This window comes from Barbus barbus (genome assembly GCF_936440315.1).
Source record: "Barbus barbus genome assembly, chromosome: 12".
Taxonomy (NCBI): domain Eukaryota; kingdom Metazoa; phylum Chordata; class Actinopteri; order Cypriniformes; family Cyprinidae; genus Barbus; species Barbus barbus.
The window spans coordinates 17093359-17111062 of record NC_136740.1 but is presented as its reverse complement, the minus strand read 5'-3'; the positions used below and the strand labels follow the sequence as shown (position 1 = coordinate 17111062).

The following is a 17704-nucleotide window of genomic DNA, read 5'->3' as shown; positions in this document are numbered from 1 at the left end:
AAACCTTATCGGGCATGGTTACACACACAATGAGAGCAGCTTCTTAGAGAGTAGAAAGGCAGACTAAAGCCATATTCAACTTATTCTCTAACATGCACAAATGTAACTTTGATTAATAATTACTCAATAAATGGCCTAATGGTTAGAGAGTCGGACTCGTAATCGAAAGGTTGCGAGTTCGAGCCCCCGGCTGGCAGGAATTGTAGGTGGGGGGAGGGAATGTCCAGCGCTCTCTCCACCCTCAATACCACGACTGAGGTGCCCTTGAGCAAGGCACCGAACCCCCAACTGCTCCCCGGGCGCTGCAGCATGGCTGCCCACTGCTCCGGGTGTGTGTTCACGGTGTGTGTGTGTGTGTGTGTGTGTGTGTGTGTGTGCATTTGTTCACTACTCACTGCTGTGTGTGTGCACTTGGATGGGTTAAACGCAGAGCACCAATTTCGAGTATGGGTAACCATACTTGACAATACGTCACGACTTTACCTTTACCTTTATAATTAATATTATTATGAAGGCCAATGTAGATCTGCGATCCACTCCTTATGTATATATATATATATATATATATATATACACACACACACACACATATATGAGTTTATGTATTTAGATTATGTGTTTACATACATTTAAACAACTATGGACTACTTTATGAAACGTGTATAAAAGCAGCTCACATACATCCCCAAATCAGTTTTTACATGTTTTATTGACGTTAGACCTCTGGAAATGTCAAATTATGATTATTATTTGTTATTACAAATAATAATTGTCAAAGAGGCACTGAGGAAAAAAATTATTACAGCCTTTCAGAAATGTTTATATTGCACATACACCATGGCATGCCAATTGCTTTAGAGATTTTAAATCTAATACAAAATGCATATAAACTCAAACTTTGAACTGTATTACCTCCACATTTACAAACACAAAGTGCACATTATTAACGTTTAATGGAGCAGCAATGCTCAACTCTTAAAACCATTGATACTCTTAAAGAGTCTGCAAACATATTTGAACACCATCATATTACTTGTAAATGATCATAAGACAATGTAGGATATCATTTCAGCAACTTGACTATAAATTGAAATAACACTGCAGTTAATTATAAAATAATTTAATTTAAAATATTTTAAGTATTTATGTTAATTTGGTTTGTGTGGTTTATTGTATGGGGGTAACAAAACACATAAAACTAGGATGTGTGTTCAGCTGGAAAATTTAATAACGGAATAAAAACATTAATACACTTTAAATCTTCAACACACTCCAGCAGCTTGACAGCAATGTACAAAAAAACAGCAAAGAGACAAGTCTAAACTGAGCTATTGCTGTTCTGCAAGTATATCATTTCTAAAATCAAATTCAGACATCTCGCTGTGCATGTTGCATATAATGCATCTGTAATTCTAGTTCTCCAGGCAAAGAACAACCACATATCATGCACTGGAACAGGTGATCTGGGGCAAAAGTCATTTTATTGCCCATTTTGTGTGGCTCAGTTTGTTGGGCTAACTGAGGTAAGTTTGTTACTTGTGGAATGATTGGCATCTCATTTATGGTGCCCTGTGAGGTAAAGAAGATGCCTTGTGGTAACGGACCTTGAAGTTGCCTTCCAACAGAATGCATTGGATGCGGAGCAGGTATATTTAGAGGTGGTGGAGGAAAAGGTGGTGAGATAAAAGATGAAGGCTGATTTAGAGGAATCTGTTGGCCAGAAATCAGAGCTACGTGTTGTGCCCTGATGTGGCCTTGTTGAAGAGGTCCGTTTACAAAGGTCTGGGAAACAACTGGAGCAGCCTGAAACCCCCACATCGGAGGTCTGTCCCCAAGGGGAAAACGAGCTTGCACAAACGGCATGTTCACAGGTCCCATCTGTGTTGGAGGAGTTGCACTAACCCAAGTAGGAGGTATCTGAGTCTGTTGCTGGAGCTGTGGCTGATGAAGCTGTTGTTGAAGAAGCTGCTGCGGAACCTGCATTTGCTGAGGCAAGTGCTGGATTAGTCTGTTTTGCTGCTTCTCTAATGAATCTCCAGGTATTTCTTGCAAGCCCAAAGATGCAGACATTTCTAAAGATGTTTTCATACTCCATGGAGTGGTATTTGGTAGACCGGAAGCACCAGCGGGTAGGACTATACCACCAGTCTGACCCATCTCTGTTTTAGACAGACCAGAGGAATTTGGCATTTGCAAATCATGAGTGAGTTTATCAGATTCCTTGTTGGTTGGTACTTCTAAGTCAACAGTTACATTGCCATCATCTGATGAATTATTGAACAGCTCTGGCTTAGCTGTTTGCACTGAATCATGGAGTACTGGCCACTGCGACTGCTGTGGGTCTTGAATTGCTCTCGGTGATTGCCTTTTTCCATCCAGAAGTGAAGGCCTGTCCACATGGTGTTGTGAATGCTTGCCTTTTTGCTCTGTTTCAGATATGCTTATTTCTGAGTAATGATTAGATTGTGCTGACATCGGTACATTTGCTTGAGAAGATTGCTGCTGGTGCATGAGCTCTGGGAGACCATCAAATTTAGGCAAGATCGTCTTAAGGTGACTTCCTGGCCACTGCATCTGCACTGCATTGCTTGGCTGGCCTTCCAATAAATTTGCAGGCTTTTGAGAGTGCAGCAGTTCTTCTGATGAAGGCGCCATTTGTAGTTGCCATTCTTGCTGCAAATGAACCTGCTGGGAATGACTTCTAGAGTGTAAGTGCTGAGATCTAAGCTGCATGCGTTCATGTCTATTTGCATCGAAGCTACGGGACTGGTGTGGAACCACATTTGGCAACAGGGTTTCTGGCATGATTCTACCAGGTAGAGGGGCCATCCTTCCGTTGTCTCGATCTAACCTTGGCCTACCTCTCCTGCCGGTACTTACTCTGCCTCTTTGAGAATGAATGGACAGTGGATAACTGTGACCCTGACCTTGCCGTTTACGCACATGAATCTTTTGATGCACGAGCAGACTGCTAAGCCAAGGAAATGACTTATGGCACTCCTGGCATCGATGGGGTCTCTCCCCTGTATGAGTGTTTAGATGGTCTCGGAGCAAGTAGGCTAAAGCAAAGCTCTTGTCACACAGATGACACTTGTAAGGTTTCTCGCCTGTATGGGAAAGCATGTGCCGCTGAAGCTGGCTCTCATCACTATAGCCCTTACGGCACTGCGTGCAGCGAAACGGCTTTTGTTGATGCAGCCGCTGGTGTGTTTTCATGTTGTGATGAAATGCAAAATCCTTACCACAGTCCGGGCACTTGTATGGCTTCTTCCCGGTGTGGATAATTGAATGCTGCTGCAAATAGCTACTAAATCTGAAGGACTTTTTACACACTTGACACTGATAACCCTTGTTGTGTATGCGCATGTGAAGCTCTAACACTGATCGGTAACGAAAGCACTTTCCACAGTCTCGACACCTGTATGGTTTCTTCTCTGTCTGGTCCTCTAATCCCCCTACTCCCGACATACTGTCAATATCTGCCTCGTCCATACCAACATCATCCTGCTTTTCAAGTACCGCTTTAACTTGATTTGTGATATGTGTTGTGTTTAAACCCAAAATGTTAGTCATATGCGTTTGTGAATGGGACTGCAGGATGGATTCTGACTGGAATTTAAGAGGACAATACTGGCAGGCATAGACCTTATCGAATCTTTTGCCATTACTCATCCTTTCATACTCTGCCTCATGGATTAACATGTGTGCTCTTAAATCAGATGCTGCATAAAATATTTGAGGGCACAGAGGACAGTTGCGCTGCTGCTCAACATTTGCTTTCTCTTTACCTCCTTGCCCTACAAGAGATACATTGTTTGTAATACTTGCCTCAGACCTAGCTGAGATCTTTTTGTGTTTCCGAAAATGTGCTCGCATGTTTTGTGCAAAAGCAAACGTTTTTCCACAGTACAAACAGTGATAAGGCTTTTGGCCTGTGTGGAGATACTGGTGCTGCTGCAAAAGGCTGCTGTATTTGAAGTTCTTCCCACAGATTTTGCACAGGTGTGCTCTTTCTTCAGTGTGCCTGCGTCGATGGTCCTCCATGACGTAGCGATACCTGAAGACCATAGTACAATCTGGACACTCATATGGCTTTAGTGCAGCGTGGGATCGTTGGTGGATATGCAACGTCACTAAACTCTGAAAGCCTTTGTTGCACTCCTGGCACCGATAAGGACTGTCTAATGAGTGACTCTGCATGTGAGCATTGATGGACACCCTGTATTGGAACTCTTTGCGGCACAGAGGGCAGCGAAAAGGCTTTTCCACATTCTGTTCACAAACATGAAGCCTTAATCGCATCATTGTCGAGAAACACATACCACAATGCTCACATTGAAATTTCCTCCGTTCCTTGTATATCCTCTCAGAGCGTTTTGAATGCGACAGGCTTGGTTGGCTGTTTTCTTTATGAATACTGCGGTGTTTGATGAGGTCACTTCGATGCTGAAAAGTAATGCCACAATCTTTACAAACAAGGGAAGCCTGCTCATCTTGGTGCATGTGAAAGTGTCGATGCAGGTTGTATGTTTCCCGACGAGTGAACTTTTTACCACATTCGTTGCATTCCAGTCGGCTTTTCCTTCGCTTGACAACTATGCCTGTCCCATCACTCTTAGATTTATCTTCTCCTTCCTTCTCTTCTGTGTTGTCCTTAACCTTCTCCATGCTTTTGGGATCTTCTCCTTCCTTCTCATCGGTGTTGTCCTTAATCTTGTCCATGCTTTTGGGATCTTCTCCTTCCTTCTCTTCTGTGTTGTCCTTAACCTTGTCCATGCTTTTGGGATCTCCCGCTTCCCCCATCTTCTCTTCTGTGCTTTGCGTTGCCTCGTCATGAGACTTTGATACTTCCCTTATATTTGTCGAATCTTCATCTTGTTTTGGTGGGTGTTCTTCCTCTCTGGTATGCTTTGACTCTTTGCTGACATATTCTGTAGTTTTGTCTGCTGTTTCTTCTTTGTCGGTTTCTTGCCCTGTAGAGTGATAGGAGGAAAAACCTTAGATAATACGTAATTTCCAATGTACCCAACAGGTAGCAGTCATTCAGATTTATAATTGTAATAAACGGTTTAGATTATGTCAGTTGTTTAAAAGGTGTAATGTAGATCATCTAAAGAATGTTGAAAAGCTTGACGTGTTGGCAACAAAAAGGTAGGCCTGTCACGATAACCTTTTGTTATGCGATATATTGCCCTAGAAATAATTGTGATAAGCGATATTATTGTCATTTTAAAAACCATTTTATGCCACTGAATATATAATCATAATGTAATAGCATAATAATGCAAGAAGACCTACACATTTCCAAAAGACAAACTTTTAATTTTTATAAACTTTTAATATTTAGATCATGGAAAATAAGTATCAAAATATTAGATACCTTAAAAACCTGAATAAATAGTAAACAAACACTTTCTAACAAAAAGTGCAAAGTAACAAGTAGAAAAAAAGAAAAGTGCACAAAGAACTTGTATGGAGATTTTTCCATCTACAGAATATTCCCTGACCTTCTTTTCTTTGTAAATTAAGGGTGCACACTATTGCTGAAAAACACAATCACTACTTAGCAGTCAGATATCCGTATGCACAGAAGGCACAGAACAAGACCATACCTGCAGATGAAACTTTTTTTTTGTAGAAGCTAGGGCTGCACAATTAATCGAATTTCTAATTGCGATTACGATTATGGATGCCACGATTACATAATCGTCCAAAGCCGCGATTACTAAAATAAATAAACAATTAAAAATGCCCACTTGCATTATTCTGTGTGCTTAAGGGGTGTTTGCAGCGCGGGGTTTGCCAAACTCAAACACACTGGATAAAAGACATTTTGTCTAACTGATAGTCGTTGTCACTCTGTTGTGCATGATAGATATGTTAAACGCCAAACGTGTCAAAAGCGGAACAAAATAGCGGTACTCGTTTGAACTGCACGCCACACTGACCTTTTATCCGCTCGCCTCAAAAGAAAACAGCGCAGAGCGAGCTTAGAAGCGTATGCATTTATTACAGTAACCAGTCGTGATCACGTGCTAAACAACGAAATCCAGTAAGAAGCACTCGAGTTCAGCGCAGAGTTCTCCAGTACAAATCACATCTCTTTTAATTTAAACTAGTTTAAAGCCAAATAAATTGGAGCTGTTATTTTCATCAATACTGGTGCAGAAAGCAGCAGAAACAGCAGTGCAACAACGATCCAGTTAGAAGACGTTTCAGTCCACAAATCACCTACATTTACCATAGTTTTACTGTAGTAACACTAACTGTAACAATGGTACGGTGGCAGAAAAGTAGGATATTCATTTTAAGTATTATAATATTATTAATATACTAAATATGTTAAAGGAGTAATGGAATATAATTACATTATTTTATTAATTATTCTATCAGTTGATATGGATTTGTAATTGACAATGTCTTTAGGCTACTGTTTTTCAAAGCAAACACCATAGAAACCATATAGTTAGGCTACTTTTTACCATGGTAATGAGGTGCTGTACTTTTAGTTATGTATAAAAGATGAGGCTGTTACAGTTTTCACAATGGTACTGTAAAATGTACATCTGCATCCCAACTCAAGCTCCTGTTCTAATGTGCATTTCTAAGAGACAAAACTTGTAATATTACATGTTTAATGCTACCAAATCAGGTGCTCTCCAATGTTAGTCTGGAGCCCTGATAATATAAATTGTACTGTAATTTTACATTTTGTCTGTTTGATTGTAAATGAAATATATAGCTTTAGTAGACCTTTTTTCTTTTTTTTTTTAGTATAACATTATTATACTATGCATAATTTTACCTTTTTTGTTTAAAGAAGAAACCAACCCAATGTATAGTTGACATTTGAGGCTCAATGCTATAGAAAAGCAATAAAAGTTCAGGAAGAGTGTTTTCAGCCTTTTTTTAATATATATTTTATATAAAAATATGGCATGCAGCTTCAAACAATGGCATAAATCTGTTCAAAATAATCGTCATTAATAAATCACAATTACAATCTCAAGGGAATAATCGACAATAATGATTTTTGTCATAATCGTGCAGCCCCAGTAGAAGCATTTTTTACATTTGAACTAGCACCTCATGACTACACCACATTATGTACGAGAAGCTGCAAAATACACAGGCGCAAGTGGAATGTACAAAACATGGTGACATTAATTTTTAAGTAAATATAATGGGCGATATATTGCGTCACCAAAAATGATTGAGGTCATGTACATATATTGCGCGATAAGTCGATATTTTGATTGCGACAGGCATACAAAAAGGTATTAAATATTATCACCATTACTGCCCAGAAAATGCTACAGTTAACGGACTCTCTTTTTGTGAAAGAACAGTTAATAAACTGTCTATTAGAGGCTTTTCAGCTATTATTATAAAAAAATCATGGGATTGCAATGGTTAATGAGATTGTAGTCGTTTACCTCATTAAAATGATTATCTCAGTAAAAATGTAAAAGGTAAAAACACAAATATATCAAACTACTGTTAATTCCAATAAATACTGTAATTAATATACTGTATAAATTAGCAGTTTTCACTCTGCTATTGAGCATCTGTAGATACAATAAGATGCTGGAATTTTACTTTGATGGACAAATGAGAGAAAATCACTCTAAATTTAAAAACTCGAGAAAAAAACAAGTTTAAAAACTAAATTCTTGAAACCTACAAAAGCACTGATAGAGAAAACAAGCATTTGTGTAACTGAATATTTGACTCAAAAGCTGTTACTGAGATAGCTGTATGACATCACATCTGGCACCAATGTTACCTATTTCTGCTTTCGAAACAGTCATATAAATGTTCACTTCATCAGTAGCCCATCGTATGTGCCTATCTCCGTCCATTTCATTCTCTATGCCTTAAACTTAAACCTAAATCATGTGACCTGGTTGTACAATGTGTAATTATTACCATTCACCCTGAACTCTAGAGTGCAAAAGTGCTTGTCCATTTTTTTCAGTAGCCCTGGCTCCAGACAAACTTTTCATAGGTATGGGAAAAGTTATAAGCAATGAATCAAACCAACCAGCTATAAAGTACAAGGTATGAGACTGTGTACTTAATGGCTAAAATGAGATAAAGAACTACAACCTCATTAAGCATTGCAAATGACAAAATCAAAAAATGGAGCAATCTAAAACGTTTTGATCATGGATAGAGCTGTTTTTTTTTAAATAATGCATATTATGCAAACAAATATTTAAGTAGTGAGAAATTGCAGGGGGAACTGACTCCCAAGTCCAGTTCTTCTTGGGAGTGGCTTAAGTCTTCTTAAGTGTTCTTTTAGCTGATTTGTTTGTTGTGATTCTCTTATTGGTAGAGATTTCTCTGTAGAATCATGGGTAATGTAGTTTTTTTCACCAGGACTTCCACTGTTAAACACTATTATTTAAAAACAAGTATAGCAATGCAGACTGATGGCTTAAAGTATAAACACTTAATTATATACCACAAACCTTTAATTAACAACCTTGTAGCTCAAAGTATGTCCCTTAAAAGTTTCTAAGTCAATTCCACTATGGAGTAAATTAATGATTTTTTTTTTTTTTTTATTATGTCAGACTGGCTGATTATCATGACTTGTTTCTTATAGAGGCTTGTTTTGTTCCACATGGACAGTTCCAAACCTTTTTTTATATATATAAAAATTGATGCTCAGAAAATGTATTTAAACAAAACTTTGCGATGTTGTATGCAATTCTTACTAATTAAAACCTCTAAAATGAGTCTAGATCTTCACGCATGAAAGGGTTAAACAAGCAGTTGTGTTTCTGATTGGGTTAGAACAGGCCAATTACAGAGAAATTAATTGCTGTCAGGAAGAAAATAACGCCCCAAGAGTTTCTGCGTGCTCTTTCCACGTCTAAATATCTGTGTAAAATTGCACAAGTCTATGCGATGTTCAAGAAAGCGGCGCGTGCCCTTTACCGTCTGCCCTTGATGCAAAGTTGTACTTACCGATGTTTTCATTGTGCAAACGATCCGATATCACATCGCAGTCCGTTCCGGGCTCAGCTGAAATGAGATCTTTGTTATCATTCTGAGGCAGCACGTCCTCCGTGGATTTAAAATTACAGGACATTCCTGATGCATCTTTGTTGCGTGGTGAAAGAGCAACGCCATGTGGAGGTGAATTTTCACTTGCTGGTGAAGACGGAACACCAGTCGTTCCCTTCACGTCGCTTCCTTGTGCACAAACCTCCGCCCCACAATCGGCTACTGTAGCTGATACAAGTTGTAGTTCAGGTTTGTTTTCAATGAGTTTACCTTCTAATGGTTGTTCGGATTCAGACTGCACAGTAGCCATTTTTCACATATTTTTTCTCTTTTCTCCACCCCTAAAAACATGGAAGCCAACGATTGATTGGAAGCGTGTGCTACGTCACATGCGCCCCCTGCGACTACCTTTAAAGCGACACCTTTCGATAAACGTTGATGGTTCGGATTTGCATTTTAGAATTACTTACAAAGTTTAAAAGACTTAGCAGACTTATTTAACGTATTTTGTGTAGATAATCTTTAAGTAAAATATAAATCTTAAAACCTGGTACTCCAAGTAATTAACATGCATCCGGGGGAACAAAGGCTCAATTAAAAAAAAAAAGAGAATTATTAAATATTACTACGATTTAAAGCAACTGTTCTATTTTTAAGTATTTTAATGCGTGTCATGTGATCCTTCAGAAATTATTAACATTCTGCTTAGGTGGACAAAAAAACATTTCCTATTATCAATGTTGATAAATAGAAAAGAGATGATAAATGTATTGATTGCTTTTATTAAAACTTGTTCATAGGCAGACATTTGTTTTTTCCAAGTACAAGTGGTTTTTGTTAACATGGTGAAAAGTTTGCAAAATAGTATATTGCATTGCATGCAGAGTGACCAAGCGACCTTAGATCTCTACATTAGTCAGCAATTCTGATAACTGCATTAATTTCCATGGAACTGGAGAGATTCTATGCAATATAATGTCCCTTAAACAACATTTGGATGTATTTTCTTAAACGGTGATAGTAGCAAAAGCAAAATGTCATTTTACACTATTCTGTGCCTCAATTAAAAAATAAAAATGAAATGCCACAGTATGAATACTGAAGAGTTTTTAGCCTGCCTAGAAGATTTTTTTCTAAACTTGCAGTTATTATATATAAACTTAAGCAAGCAGATCCATAAAATGTCAGTAATTTACTAACAACGACAAGAGTGCAGAAGTCAATTTAGATATAGCTTAGAGCTTTTTGGTTTACATATTATACAATTTATTATATATCTGCGACAGGCATAACATAAAATCTGGCTGCAATATGACATGGCACAATCTGCAACTAGTTAACCTTATAAAACATTGCTTAAATAAATAAATTTACTGTAACTGATTACAGTTCAATTGTCCATATCTCACGGCAACATCAACGTCTGCGTCTTCGTCTGAGGTCTACTGTTCTGCCACGGCGTGGCTGTTGAGTTACTCCATTCATGTCATTTGGTGGTTCAGTGTGCCGAGTACCATCTAAAATATCTGGAGGTGGTGGTAGAGGAGGAACAGTTGCTGGGATTTGCTGCTCTAGCTGTGGCTGCTCCTGTGGCAATAACAGTTGTTCATAAGGCTGCTGTTGTGGAGGTTCCTGTTGCTGTTGATGCTGTGCAGGCTGCTGTAATTGTTGTTGCGGTAGTTGCTGTTGTGGAATTTGTTGCTGAGGTGGCTGATGCTGCATCTCAAGTAGACCCAACAGACGTTGCAAAAGTACATTATTCTGCTGCAAGCTATTTGTAAGGGCCTCTTGCGAAGCCACGAGTGTCCGCATATCACGTCTAAAGCCTTCTCCAAACTCACGCAGGTTCTGCTCCATGCGATCTCCAAGCTGCATGGCTGCTTCTCCCAGTCCGCGAAGTTCATCTTCCAGCCAGGAAGTGCGTGGTGGAGGGGGCTCCAGTGGACCCTGGTGGGTCCCTAAAGATGGTTCTGGGCTTGGCTGAGGAGTCCCGTTGAGGAACGGGGCACTGTATAGTGGTGAAGGAGGTAGCCAGCGTTCTGATGTTGGAGGTGGTACTATTCCAAGACCCAGGCTCAAACCCAGTTTATCCTCCATGCTGTTCTCCACACCCTCACAATCATCTCCATCTTCACCCTCTTGCTCACCAGCTTCATCTTCTTTTTCGAAACCATCTCTTTCAGAGCTATCTCCAACTGCAACTGAAACAGTGATAACATATAAAGTTTAAAAAAAAATTATCTGATTTTAATGTAGAGTCAGATTTGTAGGATCAATCCAACAGTTACCTGGATCAGTGTCTGACAAACACGTGAAACTGGCTTTTGCTCTGGTGCTCTGCTTTTGACGAGACTGCTGGAGCCTGGGACTGACCTGGGTCGGCCTTCCCAAAATTGCAGCCCCTCTGCTTGATGGCAGGTAGCAGGTGCGGTGCCTTGCGTCGGCCAGTCTACCACCGTTACGTCTTTTCAGGTCATCCCAGCGTTTCTTCACTTCTCTTAGAGTCCGAGGTACTCTAGACACAGCATTGACACGATCAAGTATCCCGGCCCAAATGCGCTCTCTTTCTCGGCGCCGGAGCCTCCCTGCTGGACCGAACAGCTCCCCCTCACAACGGGTCACCTCTGATACCAACACCTCCAGCTCTGCCCCGCTAAAGCGGCTCTTCCTTTTTCCTACACCTCCTGCAGCTAATGCTGAAGACACACCCCTGTCTTTGAAAAAAAAAAGCAAATTTTAATTTGACACAAAAGTAGGTTTTGCATTTCTATTCAAAGGCACACCAAATACATTTTTTGGCTTTTGTTGCACTGCTTAATATGGCACTAAATGCCTTTTGGACTAATACTGACATCTAGCAGCATGAATGCAGCATCATGCAAAAGTGTGTTACTAATGACAATTTTCAAGGGTCAAAGGCAGATAAAAATATCTGGGATGATGAAAAACATAATTTTAAATTAGTTCAAAATGCAAATGACAAGTTTGTAGAAAATGTAATTTGTGTATTCATAGTGGTTTCATTTGTTTTGTTTTTTTTGGGGGGGGGGGGGGGGGGGCATTAATATATATTAAGTCACATTTAAAAATATACTTAAAATGGCCAATGTCAGGTTTTTATAAAATGTAATTTTTGTATTATTTTTGTTGGTTCCATACATTTTTGGGAAGAAACATTTAATACTAATTCATTATTTAAATATCCATTTCAATGCAAATGCAAGGTTTTTAGAAAATGTCATTTTTGAAGAAAAAAAATACAAATTTCAATTTCAATATAATTATTGAAAAAAAAAATTCTACTAACCTTAGGTGTACACATAATTTTCAGAAAGTATTTTATGATGGAATTTCATATTTTCATTTATATTACTAACAATATCAAATATTTAAAATAAGAAAAACAAACACTTGACTGAAAACTGATCTTGACTATTATAATGTATTAGACAGACTATAACAATCTGATATCATACTACCTACCTAGACATTTGCCCACTATTAAAAAAATCTAAATTAAGTTTAAGATTGGTTTTGAAATTTAAATGTTTCATGTGTTCAAAGAATAGTAAATGCTGTAAAAGAGTCACGTCATTGCCCCATAAACGTAGTAGTTGCAGTCATCCATGATTCTGCAAGTAGAAGTTATCTAATATTAGGATGTTACTGAGAAAAACTGAGAAGTACATGATGTCAACACTTTTTTATTACCGTGACTTCATCGTCTGTGAGTGTAGATGATTTTAAATATTTTACATGGACTTCATTTCTATAACTGTAAAACTTTAGTAATGAGGGAACAATAACAATGTGCACCTGTAAATATTACTGTAATGTTAGCAGTAAAATAAGTTTTATTCACATATTATATCACATTTTATTAAAGACTTCCTACCATCTAACACTTACTTTGTTCGATTGGGATGAGTTCATCCGAAGACATTCCAGGTGCGACTATGTTAGGATGCACAACCACAACGTTAAAAGGCAGGCTGCTTGGCAGCCCACCATTCTGGTGGTCATAACTCCCCTCTGAGTCGTCATCTTCCCTGGGGTAACCGTCCTCTGAAACCCCGCCTCCGAAGGGACCCTCTGGAGACTCCACTTTGATGTGCATGGGAGGTGAGTGCTCATACAGCAACCCCCCCTCCTCGTAGTATTCAGTCATGGATATGTTGTTTTTTACAGACACACCAATGTGACTGGTGGACAGCGTGCCATTCACAAGGGTGAAGAGCAACCATGCTGTTCCATGGCAAGGCGTTCATTGCTTCATTGTGATGTCTAACAAGAATAGCCTTAATAATGGGCACAGTAATACACAGCCACAGAAAATAGATGTTTGCCACGGAACAACAATAGGTTAGCGTGTCATTTTAGAAAGGGGCTGCTGTATTCATTTACACGGATTCTACGCAATTATTGCGATGTTTTTGTTGACTGTATCTTATTAGACCAAGAAAACCAAAACCTGTGGCTTCCGTCCAAAAGCAAAACTCGGAGATGTTCTTATGATTTTCTGTTATGTTTGACATTATGTATTTGTATCGTTCATTACATGCAGACATCTTAGAGCTCTCATAACTGACAGTAAATCTGGCAATGCCAAGTAAAAATCCGAGGCTACTGAAGAGAGGGCGAGAAATAAAACAAAGAATGCATGGATAATATAGTTGTATTCACATTTAACTAATTGTTTAATTAAGGGAATATTTTAAATAAAAAGGCCAAAATTACCTGTGCCGCAGCAATGCGCATATATTCTGCACCACATCCGCAATGGATGCGCATTCCGCATAAATTACGTTAGCCGCCACTAGCTCTTCTCAAGCAAATACTGCTGCTCGTGTAAAAGTCATGTATGCGACGTGCCCGCATTACGAGAAAGATCTAGTTTTGGAAAAAAAAATATCCGCACTCACACCGTCGCACTGTGATAAATTGCTAGAAACTTTAAAACACAATACTAAAACGATATAGGTGCATAGATGCAAAGCTAACCTCTTAAAATCCTAAATGTACACAGAACCCAAATCGTCGCAGGAATATGACATCACACAAAGATATTTGCCGTGTGGCTATTTCTGAAACCCTGAAACTGATATTTTATAAATTTAAACGGCGATAGTATATTTAAACATGTCATCTTGCGCACAAAAAAAAAAAAAAATGTTTTAAATAAAAACCGAAATAAAAGGAGTTGGTCTGTACAATTCTAAAAGTGATGTGAAGTGCATTAGGCCTACAAGTTTGCCTTAATTTTCAAACCACGTAACACTAAATAATAGTTTTATATTAAACACTGTGTTTTCAAATGCAGGTGAAACAAAAAGCAGGCTTGGTGCATACCTAAATTTAGCCTGATAGCTATTCCAGTTACCAAGCAAAGCAAGTCTTCTGGAGAATTCGGTGCTTGCTCATTTTTGTGATTTATATCTATTTATACTCCACAAATGTCAATGCATAAAAATAAGTAGTAGTATTAAGAATAAATACTGCGTGGAAATAAAAGCAACAGTCCGTGCTGTCTAAATGAGAAATAGCCAATACAGTGCTGCATGAAAGTTTGTGAACCCTTTAGAATTTTCTATATTTCTGCATAAATATAATTCAAAACATCATCAGGTTTCTGCACAAGTCCTGAAGTAGACAAAGAGAACCCAATCAAAGAAATGAGACAAAAAATATTTTCTTTGCCATTTATTTATTCAGGAAAACGATCCAGTGTTACATATCTGTGCATTGCATAAGTATGTGAATCTCTTGGATTAGCAATTAATTTAAAGGTGAAGTTAGAGTCCATCTGTGCAGAGGTGTTTTCAGTCAGTGCAATTACTATCAAATGTCAGTACGTGACCTGTTATATTCAAAGAACAGGGATCTATCAAAGTCTGATCATATTTGTGGAAGTGAATCATGTCACGAACAAAGGAGATTAGTGAGGACGTCGGAAAAAGAGTTGGTGCTCATCAGGCTAGAAAAGGTTACAAAACCATCTCTAAAGAGTTTGGACTCCACAAATCCACAGTCAGACAGATTTTGCACAAATGGAGGAAATTCAAGACCACTGTTACCTTCCCAAGAAGTGGTCAACCAACAAAGATCACTCCATAGCAGAACGTGTAATAGTCTGCAAGGTTGCAAAATTTCCCAGGTTAACTTCTAAGCAACTAAAAGCCTTTCTCACATTGGCTAATGTTCATGAGCCCACCATCAGGAGAACACTGAGCAACCATGGTGTGCATGGCAGAGTTGCAAGAAGAAAGCCACTGTTCGCTAAAAAGAAAATTGCTTGCTAAAGATCATGTGGACAAGCCAGATGACTATTGGAGAAAGGTTTAATGGAAGGATGAAACCAAAATAGAACTTTTTTGTTTAAATGAGAAGCTATTATGTTCTGAGAAAAGAACACACTGCATTCCATCTTAAGAATCTTATCCCATCTGTGACACATGGTGGTGGTAGTATCATGGCATGGGCCTGTTTTGCTGCATCTTGGACAGGACAGCCTGCCATCATTGATGGAACAGATAACAACCCCAAGCACACAAGTCATTCTACCAAAGAATGGTTAAAGAAGAAGAAAGTTAATGTTTTGGAATGACTGAGTCAAAGTCCAGACATTAATCCAATTAAAATGTTGTGGAAGGACCTAAGCAAGCAGTTCATAGGAGGAAACCCACCAACATCACAGAGTTTAAGTGGTTCTGCACTAAGGAATGGGCTAAAACTCCTACATGTTATTGTGCAGGACTGATCAGCATTTACAAGAAACTTTACCTTCAGTTACTGCAGCAAAAGGGGGTCACACCAGATACTGAAAGCAAAGATTCACATACTTTTGCAACGCGCAGATATGTAACAATGGATCATTTTTCTCAATAAATAAATGACAAAGAAAATATTTTTCTCTCACTTGTTTGATTTGATTCTCTTTGTCTACTTTTAGGACTTATATAAAAATCTGATGGTGTTTATGCATATTTATGCAGAAATAGAGAAAATTCTAAAGGCTTCACAAACTTTCAAGCAGCGCTGTATATGATGCACTTGATTAAAATAATATAGCTGCTCTGAGTTCTCACATTATTGAAGAAAAAAACATGCAATGGCTTGGACTACTTTTATTATTACTTGCTATACAACGTTTCTCAGGATCCCTTTGGTTAAAATCAACCTCCCTTATATAGCTGACCTGTTTATGCAACTGGACTTTTGACTCAAAACTGAGATATATCCCTTGTGACAATGTCCAGAGGCTTATGGCAACTAGCCTGGATTCCTTAACAAAATAATATTGATGTATATAATGCAGAACTAAATCTAGAATTTATTTTTCTCAAAGATAATAAAGGCAGACAAATAAAATATTTAAAATAATAATCCTAGAATAAACAAAGATTTTTTTTTTATTTTTTTTTTTTATCCTTGTATAGCCTTCGTTTGCCACCTGTACGCTCCCACAAGAGCTAATGATTTATCATTGATTTCTTGGAATTACCAATGGAGCCAAAACCACACAGATTTCACCACACGGTGCCAACCACAAGTAACTTTTTTGTAAAGTTTTGTTTCTGTCCACCTCATTTTTAGGTAAAATGTTTCATTATTCACTTGGTGGACATCATTTTTTAATTTATGAATTTTAAAAGTGACATGTCTTTCTAACATAATGTGATGCCCAGTATAAATTATTAACAATATCTTAATAAAAGTGTCCTTGCCTGTCTGTATGTCCTAGAACACAAGGTGGTAGATATTCTAGAGGTACACGGTACTTCACTTTCCTTAACCATGTTGAATTTATGCATATACATCACACATAAATGTACATTTATTTATTAAATTGATATTAATCATTTACATTATGATATTAATGATATATGATATTAATATTTATATAAATAAATATATGTACGTCATGAATATTCAAAAGTAAACAAATAGAAATATAAAGAGGAAACAGTCATATATAATTATGAAAAAGTGTGAAAAGTAATTCGGATTGTAATTGTAACAATAGCCTTAATGTTTAAAATTGAATTTTAAAGATCTGTCCACTGTAGCTGACACCATGCCTCAAAAGGTAAAAAAACAACAAAAAAACATGTCAAACCTAGAATTCTTGTGTGTTTTTTTAAAAGCCTAACCAGGGACTTGTGTTGCAAATGAGCTATTAGCTTGCAAATGGAGAATCTGCTGCTCACAACTGTGTAGCAGTGTTATTCACTGTGCCTGTGTGAAATGCCAGATTAAATATTTCTAAATTGTTTGACAGTAGATAGCGTCTCTAGAGACACCTTCAACGGTTTAGCTGCCACCTGCTGATTCACTTGAATATTTTCCCATGTCATGTTTATTTAAAGTCACAGGTTTGTTAGAATTTTGTAACAATTCAGAAAACAAGGTTACTGTCGACCAAGATTTTACAGCTTTGTTTGTTTTATAATCAAGGGGAAATAATACAGTCACAAAGAGTTATTCACCAGTGGCCACTTTCAATGAAATGTGCTTTAGAACAACTTATACAAAACCATGATCTGCACACACATGAAACAGTCTTTTCTTTTTGTTTTATTCTACATTTATCACCAAAAGGACAAGGACACAAACGTTTTGGCTCAAAGGCCTTCCTCAACTTTTGTGGAACTTTAGTACAACTTAAAATGGTTTCTAGTTTAGTTTATTT

The 17704-nt window shown here is 37.9% G+C and overlaps 2 protein-coding genes across 3 annotated transcripts; both read right to left on the bottom strand.

Annotated features, from left to right (window-relative positions):
- Nucleotides 1-1211: 1211 nt before the first annotated feature.
- Nucleotides 1212-9364, bottom strand: LOC306877744 (uncharacterized protein). Its single transcript, XM_079429685.1, has 2 exons — nucleotides 8977-9364; nucleotides 1212-4973 (listed from the first exon to the last, which is right to left on the bottom strand). Exons 1-2 carry the CDS (start codon nucleotides 9323-9325, stop codon nucleotides 1369-1371), a joined length of 3954 nt encoding a protein of 1317 aa, XP_079285811.1. The 5' UTR covers nucleotides 9326-9364; the 3' UTR covers nucleotides 1212-1368.
- Nucleotides 9365-9784: 420 nt separating this feature from the next.
- On the bottom strand, nucleotides 9785-14056 carry LOC306877780 (uncharacterized protein). Of its 2 annotated transcripts, none has more exons than XM_079429747.1 (4): nucleotides 13753-14056; nucleotides 12925-13638; nucleotides 11304-11729; nucleotides 9785-11216 (listed from the first exon to the last, which is right to left on the bottom strand). In XM_079429747.1, the coding sequence occupies exons 2-4, from the start codon at nucleotides 13181-13183 to the stop codon at nucleotides 10432-10434; spliced, it is 1470 nt and encodes a 489-aa protein (XP_079285873.1). In that variant the 5' UTR covers nucleotides 13184-13638; nucleotides 13753-14056; the 3' UTR covers nucleotides 9785-10431. The 2 variants fall into 2 exon arrangements, with proteins under 2 accessions (XP_079285873.1, XP_079285874.1); XM_079429748.1 differs by having other exon boundaries at nucleotides 12925-13641; nucleotides 13753-13905.
- Nucleotides 14057-17704: the final 3648 nt, after the last annotated feature.

Bases quoted from the DNA above. Each gene is read 5' to 3' on its own strand.
- LOC306877780 (XM_079429747.1), bottom strand. From the start codon at position 13,183: ATGACTGAATACTACGAGGAGGGGGGGTTGCTGTATGAGCACTCACCT. The intron at 11,730-12,924 runs GTAAGTGTTAGA...TTTTTTTCAAAG, and splicing joins ACTCATCCCAATCGAACAAA to ACAGGGGTGTGTCTTCAGCA. The intron at 11,217-11,303 runs GTAACTGTTGGA...TCACTGTTTCAG, and splicing joins TTTGTCAGACACTGATCCAG to TTGCAGTTGGAGATAGCTCT.
- LOC306877744 (XM_079429685.1), bottom strand. From the start codon at position 9,325: ATGGCTACTGTGCAGTCTGAATCCGAACAACCATTAGAAGGTAAACTC. The intron at 4,974-8,976 runs GTAAGTACAACT...ATCACTCTACAG, and splicing joins TTTGCACAATGAAAACATCG to GGCAAGAAACCGACAAAGAA.